The following is a 22,802-nucleotide window of genomic DNA, read 5'->3' as shown; positions in this document are numbered from 1 at the left end:
GATAGGTAGGTAGGTAGATAGGTAGGTAGGTAGATAGGTAGGTAGGTAGATAGGTAGGTAGGTAGATAGGTAGGTAGGTAGATAGGTAGGTAGGTAGATAGGTAGGTAGGTAGATAGGTAGGTAGGTAGATAGGTAGGTAGGTAGATAGGTAGGTAGGTAGATAGGTAGGTAGGTAGATAGGTAGGTAGGTAGATAGGTAGGTAGGTAGATAGGTAGGTAGGTAGATAGGTAGGTAGGTAGATAGGTAGGTAGGTAGATAGGTAGGTAGGTAGATAGGTAGGTAGGTAGATAGGTAGGTAGGTAGATAGGTAGGTAGGTAGATAGGTAGGTAGGTAGATAGGTAGGTAGGTAGATAGGTAGGTAGGTAGATAGGTAGGTAGGTAGATAGGTAGGTAGGTAGATAGGTAGGTAGGTAGATAGGTAGGTAGGTAGATAGGTAGGTAGGTAGATAGGTAGGTAGGTAGATAGGTAGGTAGGTAGGTAGGTAGGTAGGTAGATAGGTAGGTAGGTAGGTAAGTAGGGTGGTAGTCGAGTCGGTAGGTAAATGGGTAGTCGGATAGGTGGGTGGGTGGATTGGCTGATAGGTAGCTGATAGCGATTGTAGTAGCGAGCGAGATAGGCCTAGGAGGCGATTAGGCAGACAATCGGGAACGAAATAAACGGAGATGCGCAACGGAGCCGTGCGCGCCTGCGTGTGCGACGGGATTGTCGGGTGAGGTTCGGCTCGTAGGGACTCTTGGCGGGGTGCGGGCTGCGCGCTAAAGAACGTCCGGAAGGTGGCGCCGGAGTCGGCTCGAGCGCTGGCAGCGGCGCATCCGCGGTGCGGCGTTAGTAGCGCTCGCCTTGCGGCGCGTGGGGCTAGGGACGATGCTCGAGCCGCTGCTAGGAGGCACTCGGGAGGCAGGGAGGGCATGCGAACGGAGGCACGGTTCAGTGTCGCCATTGCAGCTCTCCCGTGCAGTCTTCGCCTTCGCGAGCTCTGTGCGCGTGGAGCCGATTCACCTCGAGCGAAAGCCTTCGCGAGGGCTCAGCGCGTGCCCCCCCGATGCAGAGACACTGCACCGAGCTCACCGAAAGATTGTTGCAATCCCTTGACGAGGAATACAATGTAAGTAGCGGCGCGGTCGCTAGCTCGTACGTCCGTCCGTCCGTCCGTTCGTCCGTTCGTCCGTCCGTCCGTCCGTCCATTCGTTCGCTCGCTGGCTCGCTTGCCGCCGCCGCCGCCGCCGCCGCTGCCGCCGTCGCCGCTGCTGTTGTTGCCGCCGTTGTTGTACTCGTCGTCGTCTTCGACGTCGTCGTCGCCGCCAGGTCCGCTCCCGCAAACGGCTATCGTGCCACTCTCGCGCGCGCGCGCCTTCGTCCGCCCGACACCGCGACCCCCCGCTCCCCGCGCCGACCCCTCTCCCTGCCCCGCCACCGCCCTCGGCCCCCCTTCTTCCAACTCCCCGTCCGATCTCAGATCCGTAGCTCGCTCCGACCGATGCGTCGTGTGTGCGTGGCGCGCCCGCATCGTGTCGCTCCTGCACGACGGCGGGCGGCCGCCTGGCCGACCTCGAGGCCGCCGCACCGCTGCCGCTGCCATCACCGCCACCGTCACCGCCACCGCCACCGCCACCGCCACCTCCATCGCCGCCGACACCGCCACTACGTACGGTCCGAACGGTCCGAACGGTCCGTCTGTCGTCTCCCTTTAAAGGCGTCCGGGCCACCCGAGCAATGCCCCCTTGGAAATCCAATACGCGTTCGCGCACAATACGTACACCTATCAGCCTACCCAACTAACTCTACGTATACCAACATACCTATCAGCCTGCATACATATTCGCTTGTCTGCCTATGTATAATTTTTATATATATATATATATATATATATATATATATATATATATATATGTATATATAAACAGACTTGCCTATCTACCAACCAACCTAAATATTTACTGAACCAACTACCTACCCACCTAGTTATCCACCTACCTACCTACATACCTACATGCATACATACCTATCTAACCCTGACTACCTACCTACCTACTTACTTACCTTCCTACCTATCTATCTACCTACTTACCTACCTTTCTACCTACATACTACCTACCACCTACCTATGACCTATCACCTACTTTCCAACCTGTCCTCTATCTACTTATCTATTAATCTATCATCTACCTATCTATATATCTACCTGACTTCATTTTTATAATCCATCCATGTGCATACATGCGTGCATGCTTACAATGCGAATATAAATACTTAACTTGACCATGTGCATATACGTATATGACTCCTCATCTTTACTGTTGCACATGCACACATACATTTGATTATATACATATTCACATGCGCATACACACCATTTATATATAGATATATATATATATATATATATATATATATATATATATATATACGTGTGTGTGTGCGGCTGTATGCATGCGTGCGTGCGTGCGTGCGTGCGTGTACGCGTGCACGTACAGGTAGATGCAGATATAATATAAACTTATACGCGCTCGCGGACATAAATTCTATACGCATACGTGCAGCCTCTCAACAATGCCCTATTTACAAAACTTTATTTAAAATTTAATAGTTTTTCTCTTTAATTGTAATTCTCCTATTATCGAATATTATTGTGCAATGAAAAAAAATGCAATGAAAATGTTTGTAATCTATATATTTGGCCTTTAAAATATTTTTAATAGTGTATATTATGACATTATTAATGCATATTCATTTTTCAATTCATGTTACTTTTCAAGCCTTATATAGCAATATTTAAAAAAATTGATAATAATTATTCAGTATGGTATATATTTATTTTATGTTGCCCATGACTTGACACTTTTTGCACAATCTGTCCCTTCAGACTTTTATGTAAAATTAAGAGTCAATAGCCATGCTCTGTTATTTTTCATTTTTACGTGAATCTTTCGTTTAGGTTGTCGATATGGGAGTTGTTGTGGATGTCATCACGGCCCTGGAGAAAACGACCATCACCAAAGAGGTGCTTGAGGTAATATATGCATAATTTAATTCTTTATGAAAGCTTGGAATTATTTAATATAAATTTGTCAGCATTTAATCACGTACATTATGTTTTCAGATTACCAGGCTGGGAAAATATATTAACGAACTGCGACGCAAGACAAACAATGATATTTTGGCAAAGAGGGCTAAAGACTTGGTGCGGCGATGGAGAGAAATGGTTCTACCGTCTGCTCATTCTACTCCACAACCCACAGTTGCAGATACGGCACCACCAGCACTCAATGGAGCCAACGCTCAAAGTCCAGCTTTAAGAAGTCTTAAACCTCAAAGTCCAGCTTTTAGAGGATTGAAACCTCAGAGTCCATTATTAAAAACTACATCATTGAGTAGAGTAAGTACATTTTTAAGTAAATTTAATATAATAAATGTTATATTCAGTTTATATAGAAGAATAACGTTAAAAAAAAAAATATATATATATTAAATTCAACTCTATTAAATATTAAATATCTTTTATATATATATATATATATATATATATATATAGAATATAGAAGAAATTTAATGTTTTTTTAACTATTGGAGAAAATAGGATTTTTTATTTATATTTGAAGTGATATTAATTGAAGTGATAGATTTGAATTGATCTTTATACATTCATCATTGATTCTATTTATATTGTTTAAAATTAATTGTATATGTATTTATTAATAATTTTTTTTAATTGAATCATAATTTTATAGACATTATTTTAGTATAAAGTTCCAACTTTTATTACAGTTATAAAATTTATCATCAAAATCACGTGCAGAAATTACATGCACAAATTATTAAATCTTATTATTAACATATTATTGATAACTAAAAATTAATTAAACTATTATACAAATATAATAAAATAAATTATAATTATGCTTATTTAGAATATTTTCTTTTTAATGTCTGATATTCTATTATAGTATTTAAAAATATTACATGTAATTTTAAAATATATATTATATATAATACAAGATACTTTTTATTTTATCGTTTACTTATTCTTAAAACATCTTTTTTTTTACTTTATTAATAAATACAAAATGTAAATAATTGTAATTTCAACAAATCTTTTGAATGTACAATCATATTTATTTGAAATAAATTTTATTGATCTAAAAATAATTAGTGCATAATACATCATTTTCTATTATTAATTTTTTGAACATTTCCTTCTTAAAAAAAAATCACTACTTTTAATTCTAATTAAGTTTTTCTTTATTTATTCTTTATTTATATTAAATATTATTGTTAATTATATGATTTCATAATAAAAGCATTTACATGAGTCATTAATTGAAAAATTATATTTAAGAATTTTTATATATTTTTTCTATTGTTACAATATGATTAATTGTTTCAATGATAGACTATTCGGTATAGTATTTGTATTATTATATCTATAAATCAGAAATGAAAATGGAGAATGCGGATCCAATCATTTTTGCAAGATATTAACTAATCAATCGTTTAAAAATTCGTATAATTAAGCTGGATAATTTTGGTACATAATAATATTAAGTAACCTAAAATATCTAATATGAAATATAAATTTAATATTATTTAAATAGAGCTTGATAAGTATATACAAAAATGTTCAATGCTTTTAAGTAAAGAAGTTAAAATTATTTACCTATTAAATTGATAAGAATATAATTAAAAGTGATTAAAATTTTAGAATTGCAATAATTATAAAAATTTAATGTTATATCATTTTCATTTTGGGTTTGAAATTGCAGAATAGTAGTACCACCAGGTTGTATGGTAATAAAATTCTATCAATAACATAATATTATTTAAAGAAAGCAAAAACGGAATGTTGTGATATTTAATCTATTTCTAAAAGATAATAAAAAATTAAATTAACATAATATATAAAGCGTACACATTGAGTAGTTAAAGTTTTATTTAAATAACGGATCGAAGTTTAACAATTTCTTGATTAAATATTAAAAGCTTATTTTAGATATTATAATATAGTTTTATAGTAGAATTTTATAGTAGAATGATTAGGTACAGGATAAATTTATATAGTTATTGGTTTTATACTGTTTCACATAATTAATGTAGTTAGGTAATCGAAGGATTTACAGTTAAAATAGAAAAGAAGTGTAAAATAAAATTTCATAAAAGAAAGTTTCTAGCGTGTTTAAAAATATAAGATTAATTATATCTAACGAGTATAATACATGCATCGTTAAATATAGTCAAATAATTATTATGAAAAAGTATAAATAAAAGATTAAAACTATTATAACTCCATTCTGGTCTATAATCGCTTGATAATATTTACATGTTATATTCAAATTATAAATAAAAATTCTTAGAAATTCTAGTATTAAAGGTGATATTTGACTGTTATTAAACAAAATTGAATATACATTCATAATTGTATATACATACATATTTGTACATGTATATATATATATATATATATATATATATATATATATATATATATATGTTTATTGTAATTAGTGAACATAAAATAAAATTTTCATTATAAATAGTAAATATGTATAATTGAGATTATTATATTTATTATGAAATTCACAAGCATTATATTATTTCTACAGCTTATCATTAAAATTTAATTTAAATTGCGTTTGATTATTTTGATACTATATGGATCTTTCTATATTTTTTTAAAACTTATAATATACAAACAAAGTATACATAAATTCAAATTAAACAAATTATTATACGTAATTTAAGAGTTTTGTAAAAAAAATCATAAAATATCGATTAAAAATGGTTTAGATAAGCGCTTGTGTGTGTATATGCACTTGCGCGCTTTAATGTGTCGGCGTGCGTGCGCGCGAGTGTGAAATTAAAATAACCTAAACTAATCACTAAAAAACTAAAAAAAGGAAATATTATTTTCATTTCTAACTATGTACAATTCTCATAAGTATATCTTTTATAATAAGAGAAATTTATTCTACAGAAAAAGTATAATTTTCTTTTTAAATATTGAAATTTTAAGAATTAATTTTGTTTTTATTCTCTAAAAAATTTGGTAAACGTAATTATTATAAAAATATACTTATTTCTTAATATACTATTCTTTACATTTATTTAATTTGCTGTTAATTATTTAAAAATAGTATCGTTACAATTAGCCAATAATGTATCGCTATAAATTACAAAATTACATGGGTAAAGTTTATAGGATGCAATTACTAATAAAATAACTCATTACTTTATCATGTATAACTTCTTATTAGCTTCGACAGAATGTATAATAAAATACTTTGCGCTATACTATATAATATTAAGAAGTAAGTTTCTATTTTTGGTTCTTAAAATTAACATAATAGAAAATATTCAAATATGGCTTAGTCGGTTATAGATTCTGAATTTATTATGTATAATGAGATTTTATAATAAGCCATCTACTAATTGCATTAGTACATTAAACATTTTCTATTTAGTAAAATTGTAATATTAATGGAATATAATTTTATATACGCATTGTGTTAAATAAATGTATTATAATTATTTACATGATTTTGTATGCTTTACTACAATATCATGTAGTTTGTTTAAGGCAATTTTATAATGAAATTTCAAAATTTTTGTATTTATTTAACAATATAATTTTTATAAATAGGAAATACAATTTTTTAATTAAGAAAATTTTAGTGATGAAATCATTATTCAAAGATTTAATTTTCCAAAAAAAAAATATTTATTCAAGATTATTGTAATCATCTTTGAACAATGGAAATAATTTTGAATATTAAGATACATATCTATCCTTCATGTAAGATATATGCGCTATCTATTGTATAAAATTTTAAATACTTCAAATTAAGATATCATTTCTAAATATATTTATAATAATGTAATTGCTTGTATGTATTTTATAAAAATTTATAATTTATTTTATTTTATACAATTATTTCATAATAGATTTCTGCAATAGAGGTGTTATGCTTTCAGGTATCGAGTCCATCATTATCATTACACAGTGATCAATCACATTCACCTGTTGTATCTCCAAATAAGCCACCGATTTCGGCAACAAGCAACCACAGGTTAAATTCCAGTACTACTCAAGTTGACGTGAAATCTAGTAATCAGAATCATTTGCTAGAAGCTGTACCGCGAACTCACAGTTCCAACAAACGATTACGAAAAGACAATCCAATTGTTTTGGAAGTTGAGCCTGCAAATAAACGACAGCGTCTCAATGGTGAGACCTTGAGTGGTAGTAATGCAAACTCGCAAGTGCCTAGCCCCACCCTTAAAGAAAGAAACCCAGAACTTATCGAGCCTTCCTCAAATACAGAAAGCACCGTTGTGAAGAAACGTGGCCGCAAAAAAGGTAGCAAATCTATCAAGAAGCAAATATCTATAGAGGACAGCGTTAAAGAAAAATTAGCTAGTATTTCGAGAAATCCAAAATTAAAAACCACTCAGGAATTGCTGGCTGACTTACAAGCCCGAGGTTCTAATTCAAATATTAATGTTTTACCTAGTCACAGTGTAAATCCACCGAATATCGAAGACATTCTAAGAACGAAAAATGATGGAGAAGTTTGCAAATATCTATCTGGAAATCAGAATAATTTCTTGAATAAAAGAACCGGAGATACTAATTTACAACAAAAACGTACGAAACTAGAAGAAAATCGTCGAGACTCTCCTCACAAGTATATAGAATCAGACACACTTGATGAGGATACATTGGACTCTGAGATTCCTCCTGAGAATAATCTCAGGTTAACTCGGGATCTGACAGTGAAGGAAATACTCGCCAAATTACCACCGTTAGATCCTGATTCGATAGACTGGGATGACGCTGATGAGTGTTGTGACAACAATGAGAACAAAACTAATAACAAATCACAAGAGGTTACCGAAGAAGATCTCGAAAGGTTGCATATAGAATGTGTAGAAGGTTTAAATGGAAACTTTCAGCCAAAACTTTCTTCTCCCTTTAATAAAAGTGATTCGATAAAGACTTGTGAGAATGAAGTGAAACTTGATAGTGTTATTGGTTTGCATAGGCCTTCAGATAGCCATAAGGACGAAATATTTCGAGAATGGCATGAAATGCTTGCAAGGCCAAGCTTTGATGGCCAAATCCTCCACATATTGCCTTATGTTATCATCGATTAGTCATTAAAATTCTTTAATACTGCTCATGAAACTTCTATCTTTATACCAATTGAGTCACTTTGATTGCATTGCATTCATTTATCTTCATCAATTAATCGTTCATTTGTTACTTCATGTTTTTCATATCATATGATTGTCGTGATAGCATTTTTTTTTATATTAAAAATGGGTATCATGTTAGGAAATGTCTTATCACCATTGCTACTATAAAAAAAGAGTTGACTTTTCCTAATAATAATTGTGATTATCAATCATTAAAGATATGTATTAATTTTATTGCATTAATAATTATATATGTTTTTTTGTATCGGGCCACAGTTGATTATTCCAAGGCTTGTTTTAACTCTGTTTCGTACTTGAAAGTATAAAAATTATTAAAATTATTGCAAAAATCAAAGCCAAAAGAAATTACTTTCAAGTCAGCACTGCATATTACAAATGACTAGGACGCCCGAGCAAGAGAGTAGCACATACCTATATTGTTAGGTCTATTAAGTTATTTTTAAACAAAATCTGTGTAATGTAAAAAAGATTTAGAGACACGGATATTCTACAATTGGATATTAAACTCTAAATGGTACCATAAAAAATAAATTTATTCATTACAAGTGTACTTTGGAGATTCAAAACAGTGACTGTACAAATTTTGTTCACTGTTAAATTCTTATTGTAATGTCTATATTTGAAATATTGTTTTGATATGAAAAACTCAATACTTGTAATTTGTACATTTTTCTGCAATAGTTCTTTACAAAGACAGTTAGTTTAATAAACCGTTGCTTAATGATAATAAATTATTTTGCTTAGAATATACAGCAAATTACTCAACAATTTTTATCCAATTTTATAAAAATGATTAGAAAGTTTTATAATTAATCAGAATACAAACTTTTTATTTATATTTTACAATAAATTTTTTGTCTATATCTTTCCTTACGAAATGAATCATCCAAAGTAACCATATTTATACTAATTTAAATTATAATTATCATTATTATCGCCACTTTTCTTAGTAGCTTTACATCCTAATTATTTTTATTTTTGTTTTTTCTTCTAATAATTTAAAAAGTTTCTGTTATTATTCAGAAGGACAAAGTAATTTGATTAGACATAAGTATAGTGTTTATAGGGTGTTTATTACTCTCTAAAAAAAAAAAAAAAGCAAAAAAAAAACTTGCATTATTTGTACGATAACATTGTAGAATATACAGTTATAAAAACTTAATTGATATTTAGCGAAAAAAGATACAGTGATATATTTTCTATTTACAAATAAGGTGCCTTCATTCTTTTCATTATTTTCGAACTTGATAATTGCAGAGAATATGTGCAAATGTCAATAACAATATTATAGAAAATATCAACTGAATCTTGAAACATATTTTCTTGAATTACTGCACTATCAACTTTTACAATATTACCCAGTTCTTCTGAATGATGGTTCAATTATTAATATACACTGTATGTAGTAAAAAATATTATTTACGATGTATATTAAATTGTAATTCATTTATGTACATTCATTTTGTATATAACTTAGGTTGCCTTAAAGTATATAGAAAAGGAAAAATGAAATAATATGGTACTTGTTTAACGTAAAGGTTTTTTTTTTTTTTTTTTTTTTTTTCCCCCTAGCTCTCGATAAAAGCAAAATCAATTTTTTTTACTCTTCTTTTTTCTTTTTTCTTTGTTTTTTTACTTTTTTTTCTGCTTGTTTTTGTTTTTAAATGATTAAATATCAAAAATCAAACTATAAAACAAAATTGCGATTGAAGATGTGAAAAATATAACAACTATGATAAAAACAAGTTTTTTTTAAACAATGCGATTTATAGTTGATTCTTTATTATTAAAAGAATTTGCTGATTAAAATACATACGAGAGCCATAAATATTATATTCGAAGGTATCAAAAGTTAAAAATTGCCTGTTTCAACTATTTCTTTTATAAATGAATTCAAAACTTCTCAGAACAATATTTTTTATAATAAACATTATTTAAAATCGAACGATATATATCGAAAATAATATAAGAGTAAATTTGTTCAATATCTAAAAGAACTGCAACACTTTAAATTGTTAAAAACTTACCTATACAAACATTTAAATATTAAACATAATACTATTAATTTTTTTAAAACTTCTTATTAATTATTAGAAGAGGTCGAATAATCATTGAAACTTATGACGAATGTCATAATCACTTTTCCAATAATTTTGTTTAAACGTTCAAATACAGCATACAAGCATTACACAAATTTGTTTTACAAAAAACAAGGATTTGCATTTTTCTTTTTAGAAATTAGTTATTCAGTATTTGTATTTTTAAAATTAAAGCCTTTTTTAAAACGCGTAGTAAAATTATCAAATATAGTTCATGTAAGCATTGTTCGTTTAAATGGTTAGTTATTGAGCGTCAAGGGTTAATATTCTTCCAAAATTATTCATTAAAAAAAAAAAAAATCGTGCATATCTAATCGACAGACGGTATTCTCATAGTAAATTTTGCGCATTAGTCTACCTTTTCCAAAAGAAATAATAATATTGGATACATTTATATGAAGTAAATATAATTTAGATATTCATATATTTTTAAATACTTCATTTAAAAAATTATCAAATACTCAAATTTTTTCAAGTTTCTATCGATCGAAAATATTGACGGTAAACAATATTTATTAAAGATTATATATTCAAGTAACTATACTTAGCCTAAAATGGGCTGTGTTAATTGCTGAAAAACGAGACATCTTAACACCATCAACAGTTACGTAAATATCAAAGATTTATTTTCACTAGTTAAATATAGTTTATATTTTTCATTGAAAAGTCATTATTTTCTTTCTCTCATATGCCTTTAATAGAAAAAAACAATTTCATTTTTATCAATAAACATATTGAAAGTGTAAATAGTATTCTAATAATTAAATCATAATAATAATAATAATAATAATAATAATAATAATAATAATAATTTATTGATATATCTTTCAAAATTACTAAATACTATTTCGAAGTATAATTATATATTGTTACAAGCATTCTGTTAAGCCGGCTTCTTTGACAAGTGTTAATTGTATTATAATCATCAAGTGCTTATTTATTTATCATTCTTAAATGTACAGAGTACTATTTTATAAATTTAGTTCCTACGTGTTTATTTATATAATATACTTTAATCCAATACTAAGGTAATTTTATATAGATATTAAACATTATGAATGAAAAGTATTCAGTTTTATTATATATTTGATCTTTTAAAAGTAAGATAAAATTCAATTTCATTTGAAATCATGTTTGCATATTAAGATTATTAGTAAACTACGTTTTTCTTAGTTTATTTAGTCTGACAGTACAAATATTAATACAAATATTTTAGTTGTTCTATATCATGATTTATCACTGTGATTGTACCTACGCCTAGACCCTTTATCAACTTTAATTCTAAATTCGTAATCAATATCCTTAACAATTAACGTAACAATATGAAAAAACGAAAGTTTTACTTTTACTTTTATTTCAAAAAAAAAAAAAAAAAAAAAAATTCTTTTAAGCATAAAGTTTTACAGCAAATTTATAAATACAATATAGAATGTAATGTTTGAAATTTGATAAAAAAGAATTTCGCAAAAGATTTTTCTAAGATGTGTTATCTAAAAGTTTAACGTTTGTATTTCACACACAAAATACAATTCAACGGAATTAAAGCATAATATTAAACTTATTGTTTAATAATTAATTATTGAATATGTATATACGAATGTATGAAAATAGCTTTTATCGTATGCTGTACGATTATAAATATTTCTTCATTACGATTAAAAAATTTATAGATTTAAAATTGTATTTCATGTATGCTTTATTTGATATTTTCAATTGTAAACAAATTATATTACGTTTAGTTAATGTTTTAATGGAATTTTTTTCTTTGATTTAAATCTATATTCTTAACTTCAAAAATACACTATGATTTTTTTTTGTTTTTTTTTTAATATATATATTAAAAGTTGTTTTAGAATTCGTTAATTTTAATTAAAACATTAATATTATTAGCAACTATTTATTTGTATTAATAATTAAACTTGTCCGCTTATAAATGCCAACCATAAATAAGAATTCGATTTTACAATCCAATCAATGAATAATTATATTTTTATTTATTAGTAAAAGTTGTGGAAGTATGAAAATTTCAACTGATTATTATCTCGTTAATAAGTAATTAACAGTGCTTATTTGTAGGTTATTCAAAATTTTTTACACAAACTTTTGTAATTGATTACTTTATATTAGACTTATTTTTACAATTAACTGAATTTTAATATATTAAAATTTAAGCGTGTAATGGCATTCGATCGATTTTAGCTATTTGATTAACTAAGGAGCTAAAAATTTAAAGATTTTCTTCAGTTACATACAGAAGAAAAAGTAAAAAGGAAAAAGAAAAAAGAAAAAGAAATAGCTAAATGATAAAGAAATTTGTACGTGCTTCTTATTTGCTTTATTCGCGTATAAAAAGTATACAATCATGAAACATATAATGAAAAATTAGGCTGAATTTAAATTACATTATACATGCAGAGGAAGGTTATTTTGCTTAGTATTTTTTTTTTTTTTTTTTTTTTTTTTTTTTTTTTTTTGTTGCGAAAATTACACTTATAAATGTGAATAGAATTAAAGTAATTTTACAAAATAATTAAAAGTATGGGATTACTTAGATTGAAATTGTTTATTCTTATTTACTTTCTTATGATTTGAATTGTACATACAATTAATAATGTTTTAACAATGAAATTTCTATAAAATATAAGGGAGTAGATGGATATGTAAATGCTTTATTATTATTCACATATTTTTAACTTAAGATTATTTAATTTTAACATTAAAAATGTTAATTAAAAATTGAATACACTAATTTTAATTATTTTCCGAAGTAATTTAAATTGCATCGTACGATATATTAAAGTTCTCATTGTTGAAAGCAAAATTTTCTTAAATGAAACATAAGTATATCATTGGCTTTCATTTTACGCATGACATACATACGCACTAATTGTCTACTTCGATTTGCCATTCATCAAGTATTGAATGTGCGGTTATTATACATATATACGTATATAATATGTATTTATTCTATGTTCTTGAACTGTCAATAAATCTTTTCCTAATATTATACATAAACAACGCATAAGTTCGTAAAAAAAAAAAAAAAAAATGGAAAGAAACCACACGGGAGCAAAAAGGAGATTAATGACTAAAGTAGTACGTGTAAATTTCTGAAAAAATGATGAGAAATATCGGAGAAAACATCTAAGTAACTATATGTATATTCCTACTAAGTTTATTGCTGTTTTATGAAAGACTGGATGGTTCATACACCATCAACGATCACAACTTTTTTTAAGTCAGTCACATTTGATATGGATCCGTGCGTGCATTAAATTGTTTGTATGTATGTAGAATATAGTGTAAATCAGTTGAAAATTGAGGAGTAATTGAATGTATGTACTTGTGAAAAATGCGAAAAATGTTTGCAGTACAAGTAAATTTGTCTTGCGACTCTTTCTGATGTAAACTGAAATCGTATATACGAAATCAAATTATTGCGATAATTTGAAAATATCTCTTCAGTGCAACTTGTATGTTTGCTTAGAAATTGAAGCAGGTACACTTCGGCAGAAAGTCAGCTTGTCAAAGATTTTCCATGCGATTTGTAAGATGTTGTTTCGAGAGAATATATTATATATAATATAAATGTCTTTGTTTTCTTCGAAACACTCGCATCGAATGATTTAAGGTACGACGTTATCACCCAGTTTATATAAACTTGCATTTTATTCCGAAATTGTTTCGAGTTTTTAAATATTCTTCTCAATTACAAATAGGGAACATTCTTAATGAAAATTTATAGAATTTACTTTTTTTTTTACTTTAAAACAATACATCGGAACACTATCAACGTGTCATCAAAGTATCATAAAAAAAATAAAAAAAAAATGAAGAAAAAAAACATCTACAAACGCTTGAATTTGAAAAGCAGAAATTTAATAAAAATTAACTTTTTTTTTTTTTTTTTTTTTTTAACCTGTAAAGCTTATCATTCATACATACACCATTATATTATTTATTTAATTTGTCGTTTCTGAGTTTTAAAATTAGACGTCGTAAGAAACCGCGTATACGCGAAAAATGTGTATACTCATCGATATCAAAACAAATTCTATTATACAAGCAATTATATTGTACTTTTAATAGTTACAATTTCTTCGTAATTTTTAATTTTTAATTTTTAACATTTAAATCGTCTGAAACGTGAAAGTCTACTACCTGGAAGAAAAAAAACAACCTATTTTTACCGAGAACATAGATTCTAATGAACAAAAATAATTAATTGTTTAATTAATTAATTAATTTACTTATTTGTTATTTTAATGCATGATTAATGCAGTATAAAGAAAAATATTAATTCAAATGAGATAAATTATGGGACATTTTAAGTGTGCACGGGACCTACTAAGACCTTCTTGCTTCTTATCAAAACTAAGAGCAACTGGTCATGCTAAGACTATAATGAATTTTTGCCTGTAATATTACTTTCGCATACGTTCAGGCGATATTATTGCCTAGGCTGTAAATTGTTCCTCGATGTCTCATTGTAATTAACCAAATGGCATTCAGTGTTCGATTAAATTATTTTCTATTTTCGTGCATCAATAACTAATTATCCTCGAAACCAATTTTGATCGCGCCTTGGTCATTTTTATATTCCAATATGATTAATACCGATTTTTTATTCTATTATTTTTGAAATTATTTAATTTTCGATCCATTGATCCATTTCTAATTCCTAGTATTGTCTATTTATAATACTAAAGCTACTGCAGCATTCTGAATATAGGCAAGTATTTTCACTACGTTCATCACACAAACTTTGTACGTAACTTTACTTTATTCGCATAATTATATATATATTTGTTAAAAATGCGTGGTATACTTTCGTTTAAAAATACATTCTTTTGAAAATATGGAGGAGATGTTAAAAGTGCAAGATGTCGCATTCAATATATTTCAAATGCTACAATTATTGTTACAGGTTAAAAACGTTACAACGCTCTTTACAATCTTAAATCTAATAATTCCGTTAATTTCCAACATAAAAAATTGCGTTTCTTATGCATGTAATAAATTTTGTTTTTTGTTTTTGTTTTTTGCATACAATATTAGTAAAGGCTTAAAGGCAACTTAAAAATTAATATTTCCAAAAATTATAAAAATTTCGATTGAATACTATTTTAATAACATTTGTTATGTAACACAATCTTTTGCATATAAAGCGAATTAGTTTTTAAATAGAATTTCGAGCCATAATCTTATTCGATTTCAATTTCAAATTTTCACAATTTCACGATAATCTATAATAAATATTATCTGTTAATTTTAATGCATTTCCAGCGGTAATTAAATTAAATTAAATTAAAAAAAAAAAATAAATAAATAATATGATATCTTCAGCTCGTTAATTAATTTATTTAGTTAAATATTTCAGACATAAGCATTATCAATGGCTACTGCAATAAGTAGATTCCACAAAAATTAGTCCTATCGAATTTTATTCTAATTCTAAAATTAATTGGGTCGATTGCAATCGTGGTTATTAACAAGATATGATTATTTTAAACCGGCATTTTTATCTAAAAGTACTTTCAACAAACAATTATGAAATCAAAGTCACGGGAAAAATGAAATTTTTAGCCAGTTATACTTATTGTTAAACACGTTGACATTAACAAATATAATTGTGATATTATTAAATTTTGTACTACTAAATATTCTGACAATCCGATAACATAAATTTTATCCATTACTTCTATTTGCGCTTGATGAATTATTTCTATTTTTGAAGAATGAAAAGGCATAATGACATTTGGGTATTAATAAGCTTCGATATATCTGCATTATTCAATAGTATTAGCTAATTATTTATTTATTAAAAAATATGAACGATAGTGTAAAAATTTATGTTAAATTTTTAGCGTAAATATAGAGAATACCAAATGTATCTCACAATATTCGCATATTAATGTTTTATTTTACAGAATTACCAATAAATTATTGTATATGATATATTTCTTACCATTATTATCTACTGGTATGTTAATTTCCGTGAATTCTTAAAATGAATGAACACATTAATATATCAATTGAAATTTATAAATCACTTTTACTAATAAAATACGCGTAAAATAAAATGTGTGCGTGTGTATAATATTTTTCTTATTAGCGTTATTGCCGAGTTACTAAGAGGAGTAACTTAATCATTTAAATAATATCATTTCTTGTATAATTAGTATTTAATGTTTAATTGTCTTTGCAATTCCTTAAAATATTATTATAACCGTTAGATTAAACTTTCTAATAATCATTTCATGTACCCTTTCTTACATTTCCTTTTGGCTACCAATTTATAGATATTTTGTTAATAAAAATGCTTGGGCTTGAAACGTGACCTTAGCCAAATATCAGATAAATCATATTAATGTGAATTATTTCGTTGTTCAATAATTAAAAATGAGTAAGTAGTTGAGAGTTCCTATCTGTAGTCGGCGAGCTTGCCGTAGTCGCGCTGGACATGACGTAAGAAATCGAGGACACAAGAGACGTAAACACCAAGAGTGATTTAGTGAGTAAGGTAAGAGTAGATAGATTTCTTGCAGGGATTCCTGGAGGGATTAAGCCGATATTGACGAATAGTATAAATGTTTGCAAACCCTGTCGTAGATTGATGTACATAGCCGAAAATTTCATATCAAGTATTGTGTCAGGTGGTCGTTACGATAATATTAGAGTGTTCGATGAAACGCGAGAAAGAGCTATCAGAAATATGTATAAATTTAGGAAAGAAAGGTAAATTGAGAAGACGAAAAACGAGATGTTGGATCGGCGAAAATTAAAAAGAAAAAGATAAATATAAATTTTTGCTTCGACCGGCGTAACAATAGTATTAAACTTTTATAATCATAATTATATATATATATATATATATATATTATAGTAATAATAATGATACTGAATAATAATTAGTTAAACTTATAATTAAAAAAATTATTTAGACTGGGAAATAAAAATCATGTCAACTCTGTGTATTTATTACAGTCGTTACTCTCGTAAAGTAAAATAACGGAAATTATTATTGAGAATAACATTTTTTTGTTCAATTTAAAAAATCCTCTTTAATCATGATTACTTTTTTGTCTAAGATCAGACTAAATTAGTCTTTTTTTTTCTTTCTTTTATAAATTCTTAATATATATGAAAATTATATTCTACTATTAAAAAGATTATTTAATTTAAAATTTAAGTTGAATTGATAATTATAATAAACAAGAGGAGTATTCGTTATTTAATTATAAGAGTACAGGTTCATTTCAATTTTTTTTTTTTTTAAACAGAAATCTATTGCTACACCAATAATAATTATTTTAAAGAATTATTATAAATTTTATATCCATTAATTTGCCAATATATTATTGTTGAGTGATAGAAATTAAATGCTTCATAGTTAATTTAGGATTTTGTAATACATTGACGCATGTTACCGATCAATTATGCTCTGATAGGCTTCAATGTTGGTATTTCATATTTTATAAAAAAAATTAAAAAAAAAAAAAAAAAAAAACAAAACAAAACAAAAAAAATAGATAACCCGACAAGTAAACTTTGGTAACTGAAACTCAACCATTTGTCAAGCGGATATTTTTGCATCTATAATTGCGATTTTTGTTGTTTAAATGGCATTGTCGATAGGATATTACTATCGTCATTAAAATCCTCCAGCTTGGTAATATTACATAGATTTTTTGTAAGAATATCTGTACATCTTACTCTTGGTCATAAGAGTTTCTAAAAAACTTGTCCGAAGGGGAACTTTCTTTAAATTTCATATTGCGTTCTTTTGCGCTCTTTTACTTAAAGTTAATAATACTAGCAGCAATGCTCGAAACACTATCATTGTCTATTCAGATTTTATGTGTGAATTACGATGAGTTAGTAAAAAGCTCCGATAAAATCTAATATCACTTAACCGTAATACGCGAATGGATATCTTTTCAATAGCGATGTCCTTCGTCCTCGCAGGCCGAGAATTTATATAGGTAAGATCTCTCAAATAATTACTTTGGATGTATGCTTGATAATTCTGATAAAATAAGTAAAAATACGTGGATTCGAATGCAAAGATACAGCAGACTTAGGAGGCGCGCGAGAGAAAGTGCCGCTTATAAGCTTATCGACAATGGTGTTGTCAATGATCTCGATCAGTGCCGTCGTTATTATTGTAGCCCCATTGTCCGACAATTCAATGATTTATTAATACGTATGCGTTAGTTGACAAAACGGTTTCCCTTATTGTTATGATTAATTTTAAATTCAAGGTTTCACATACAAGAACTGATTTTATGTATGAACTTCTCCACGACGTTGATGATGGATTATGCCATCCAGATATCAATTTTAAAAGGTATCCCCGGATCCATATAATATATATATATATATATATATGAGGTTTTAGATTTTTTTTTACATATTGTTGCATACGTTAAATACATTATACAGAATCTTCAACTATCTAAGATATTCATTCCTGTACTTTCAGATGATCGTTCGTATCGTAGAGAATGAAATATTTGCTCGAATAATTTCTGAAAATATAAATGAGATATTTTAGAACTTGGCAGTTCCACTTCATTGCGTGTAAGGCCTCGTTCCACTGTGTGGAGTTGAAGGCATTTTTTATATCCAAAATGACCAACCGACACATAGAACAAAACAATAACAGTGATTTCCATTTCATTATTCGTACTAATAACAATAACAATAACAATAATAATAATGGCAACGAGAATAATTTTAACAAAAGTTACGATGAGTATTGATTATGGTTGATTGAAAAAATTTTCTGCTTTATTAAATTATATATAACAAAAGAAGAAAAGAAAAAAAAAAGAACAACCCGAGATTAATTAATTATATATTTAAAATTGAGAAAGAATTTCCCCAAATAAGTGGCTATTGATACGAGCCTGGCGCAACGATGAAAATGGATAATACCCACAGTATTAAAAATGTAAATAGATATTTTTGCAAAGGGCAGTTTGCGCATATATACTATATAATTTTTATCAAATTGTCGATTTCATTAAGACGACACAACAGCCAAACGATGTGCGGCTCTCTTCTGGATCAATTTCGTTAATTATATTATAAAATTTGCGCCCATACGGCAATGAACTCGCCTCATATCTGTTTGCACGCAAAACCGAGACTGTAGCAAAAGATAATTGCGAGACACACTGACATATTATATTCGATCGCTACTGATGTAATCGCCACCCTAATAATTTTTAAGCCCCATCTTCGTGACTTTTGCAAGGAGCAGCGTCTATAACAACTAAATAGTACAATAAATACTTTACCAACGATTGTATTAACGATAAAATTACATATTTAAAATAAAGCCGTTTTTGCATAATCACTAGGCAACAGAATATTCTTAAAGGTTAACATTAATATGCATAATAAAAGTATAATAATAATAATTTTGTCAGAAAAAATTAGTCCTTTTTTTTTTTTTTTTTTTTTTTTTTTTTGTTATTCTCACTACCTCTATCTTGTCAAACAAAAATGTTAAGACCGTAGAAAGTTTTCGTACTTACACGTCTTTGACATTTAATATATCGAATATATTATTACTTTCAGTAATTAACTAACTTATGCAGTATTACGCAAATTGATTTTGGAAAATAATGCCACTTTGTAAAATGTTAACATTTTATAAATTTTATATCGATTCCTATCGAATCTATATATATATATTTTAGCTTCATAGTTGAATTAAATATAAAGATGTAAGTTTGTGTTATGTTTACTTAACACAATATTTACATAAAATACGATATCTGCGATTTTCTTTAACATATGCATACACTAAAATTTCTAATTATGAAATTATTTCCCATTGAAATTAACTTTACAATTTGATAATTTGACTTTTTGAGTTCATTACAAGTCGAATATAAAAAATAGAAATAATATCTTACTTAATTCTTACATCGTTGAAAACGAGTTTTAATATTTAATTATTCATTCATAGAAAATATAAAAATAACATTCAAATGAATATTCAATATTCGTTATATTAATAAAGAGAAAATTATAATCTGTTATATTTGATTGCATTGCATTGTATCTTGCAATTCAGGATGCATTAGGTTTTTTCTTTCCTTCTTTATTAGACAAAGTTTGAAACTTTTAAACACGTGTTTTTACGAAATTCATTATTCTTAAAGTGTCGCATAATACTCAAATACATTCAATTTAAATATATTTTCGACGTTGGAGAAGCCCGTATTGTGTGAGGAAAAAAAAAAAAGTTAAAATAAATAGATAAAACTTAAGAATCGACGCGAAACGTAGTTCTTTTTATATGCATTAAAAATTATTAAATATTTTTGTATCGTTTAAAGTTGTCTTCAATATTGTAATTGAACAAATTTTGAATAACGTAGGTTCGGTAATTAACTTTTACAGTCGTTCTCCAACAATCCTCATATTTATCTCCCATAAAATGTTTTCAAATAAATGTTAAATATATGAAATATCTATCCTTGTCTAACCATAATTCAAGCGATTCAAAAATCAGGATGACTCCTTCCACGATAAACATTTATAAAATAATGCGTTTCAATAATTAGTATATCTTTTATTGCGTTAATAAGAAATTGTGATACAATAATTATTATATAAAAATAAAATATTTTAAAAAATAGAATTAAATTTCAATAGAGTAGTGTACTTGCATGTTAAGAATGCGAAAGCAATAAAAATAGAATTACAAATAACAGCAAATGCGACTAAATTTAATATGAATGTGCTTTGGATTTACTTATAAAGTCAAGATATGTTTATACTAATCTATCATATACATGTACAATATTCATATAAAAACTTTGCAATCTTTTACAATGAAGATGTAAATTACATGCCTATTACTAAATCATCCATTAACTTAGCCATATTTAAAGATCTCTTCATTTTTAAATATTATACATTATTAATGTTTACAGCCGCAGTATTTAATTATTTTACATTGTTTTATGTACATATGCAAATATAAATTATTATAGTTCAAGACACTTGCGCTTTTTACTGTTCAAAAACAGTAAACTTATTAATCTACAATCAACTATCACATATTCAATTAAAATCCTTGCTTGCTTATACATTTTTTTTCTCATATTCTTACAAAAATTATGAAATAGAAAATTAACAAACATGATTTATTGTTTGAAACTTGATAAATATGTGAAAGTTGATTATTCAAAATGTTAATACATATATTTAGTCACAAAAATTTAATACGAGCCAAGCAGTCATTTAATATAAAAATATTTTACATAATATTGCAAAAGTAATAACAAACTATTATCAAACTAATGATTATAAATTCTTGAATATAACATTGTCAAAATTAATACAGTTTCAGGATAACTAGTTTCAATCGTCTATTAAAGTTTTCGTTGAATAAGTTATGGCTTGTTATTAAATATTGATATTATATCGTTTGAAAGTAACACAAAATATTCTTACACTTAGACATTATTTATAAAAAGCAAATCGAAGTTGGATGGCTACTTTGATTTGTGTTTATCCGTTTACTGTGTATTGTGAGATGTTTTTTTTTTTTTTTTTTTTTTTTCCAAATTATGAATTAATTTTGAATCTTACAATGAGACAAACGACTAGCGGTCCAGATGATAGTTTGGTGATTTTTATATAATTAGGTAGAAAATAGACGCAGTATCGAATGTGGCACGATCTGTGCATACACGCGGTTGCAATTATTCAAACTAATTGATGTAGTTAGTGGGATAGGATAATTAAATATCCGAATCAAATAGCCGAATTACGAGAAAGTGAAGCGAGTGAAAGGGAAATGTTTGAAAGGAAGGAATAGGCGCAAGTTCCTTTTGGAACGGCGAGATTCCGTGACTGACAAGTAAAGCTTATTTGTTCCAGTTAAGAGAAGGTTGTAGTGGCAAGAGCCTTTTAAGGACGAATCGACCTGCCTGTTATAGCAATAAATCTGTAACTCATTAAAATTTTAACTCCAGATCACCATCTTCAAAATAGATAAAATCGCGCTCCTCCTTAAAATACGAGTATTGTTTCTAAACCAAAGTCATGGAAGTAGATTTTAGAAAGCTTTCCTTATTATAAAATGCATACAACAGACTTAAACAACCCGGTAAATAATTTTTAATGTCGAAATATCTTTTCAAATATTATTAGTTGACCTACTTATTCATTAATAGAAAAATAAATATTTTAATGTTCTTTTGAAAGATATTTCTCGATAGATAAAATGAGAGAGAATTGTACAAGGACTTCTTAACTCGACAGTTTAACCGAAGAGAGTCGAAGTAATGTAACTGATGCTTAGCCGAAAAAAATTTTTGTGAGATGTGATATTTTCCCAAATTTAAACGCTGAATGAAATATTACAAATTTATCTCATTACACTCTAAATTCTTCAATTGTAATTAAATTAGATAATAAAAAAAAAAAAAAAAAAAAAAAAAAAAAAAAATAAATTTATA

General features: G+C 28.0%; 1 protein-coding gene across 1 annotated transcript; it reads left to right on the top strand.

The window, feature by feature from the left end:
* Positions 1 to 614: 614 nt before the first annotated feature.
* MED26 (mediator complex subunit 26) lies at positions 615 to 8,946 on the top strand. The gene is made up of 4 exons (XM_011499577.1): positions 615 to 1,109; positions 2,940 to 3,014; positions 3,105 to 3,380; positions 6,971 to 8,946. The coding sequence occupies exons 1-4, from the start codon at positions 1,047 to 1,049 to the stop codon at positions 8,150 to 8,152; spliced, it is 1,596 nt and encodes a 531-aa protein (XP_011497879.1). The 5' UTR covers positions 615 to 1,046; the 3' UTR covers positions 8,153 to 8,946.
* Positions 8,947 to 22,802: the final 13,856 nt, after the last annotated feature.

The sequence above is a fragment of the Ceratosolen solmsi genome, unplaced genomic scaffold, assembly GCF_000503995.2.
Source record: "Ceratosolen solmsi marchali unplaced genomic scaffold, CerSol_1.0 scaffold35, whole genome shotgun sequence".
Taxonomy (NCBI): Eukaryota; Metazoa; Arthropoda; class Insecta; order Hymenoptera; family Agaonidae; genus Ceratosolen; species Ceratosolen solmsi.
Note: the sequence above shows the minus strand (reverse complement) of the source record. Positions and strands in the feature narration are given on the sequence as shown.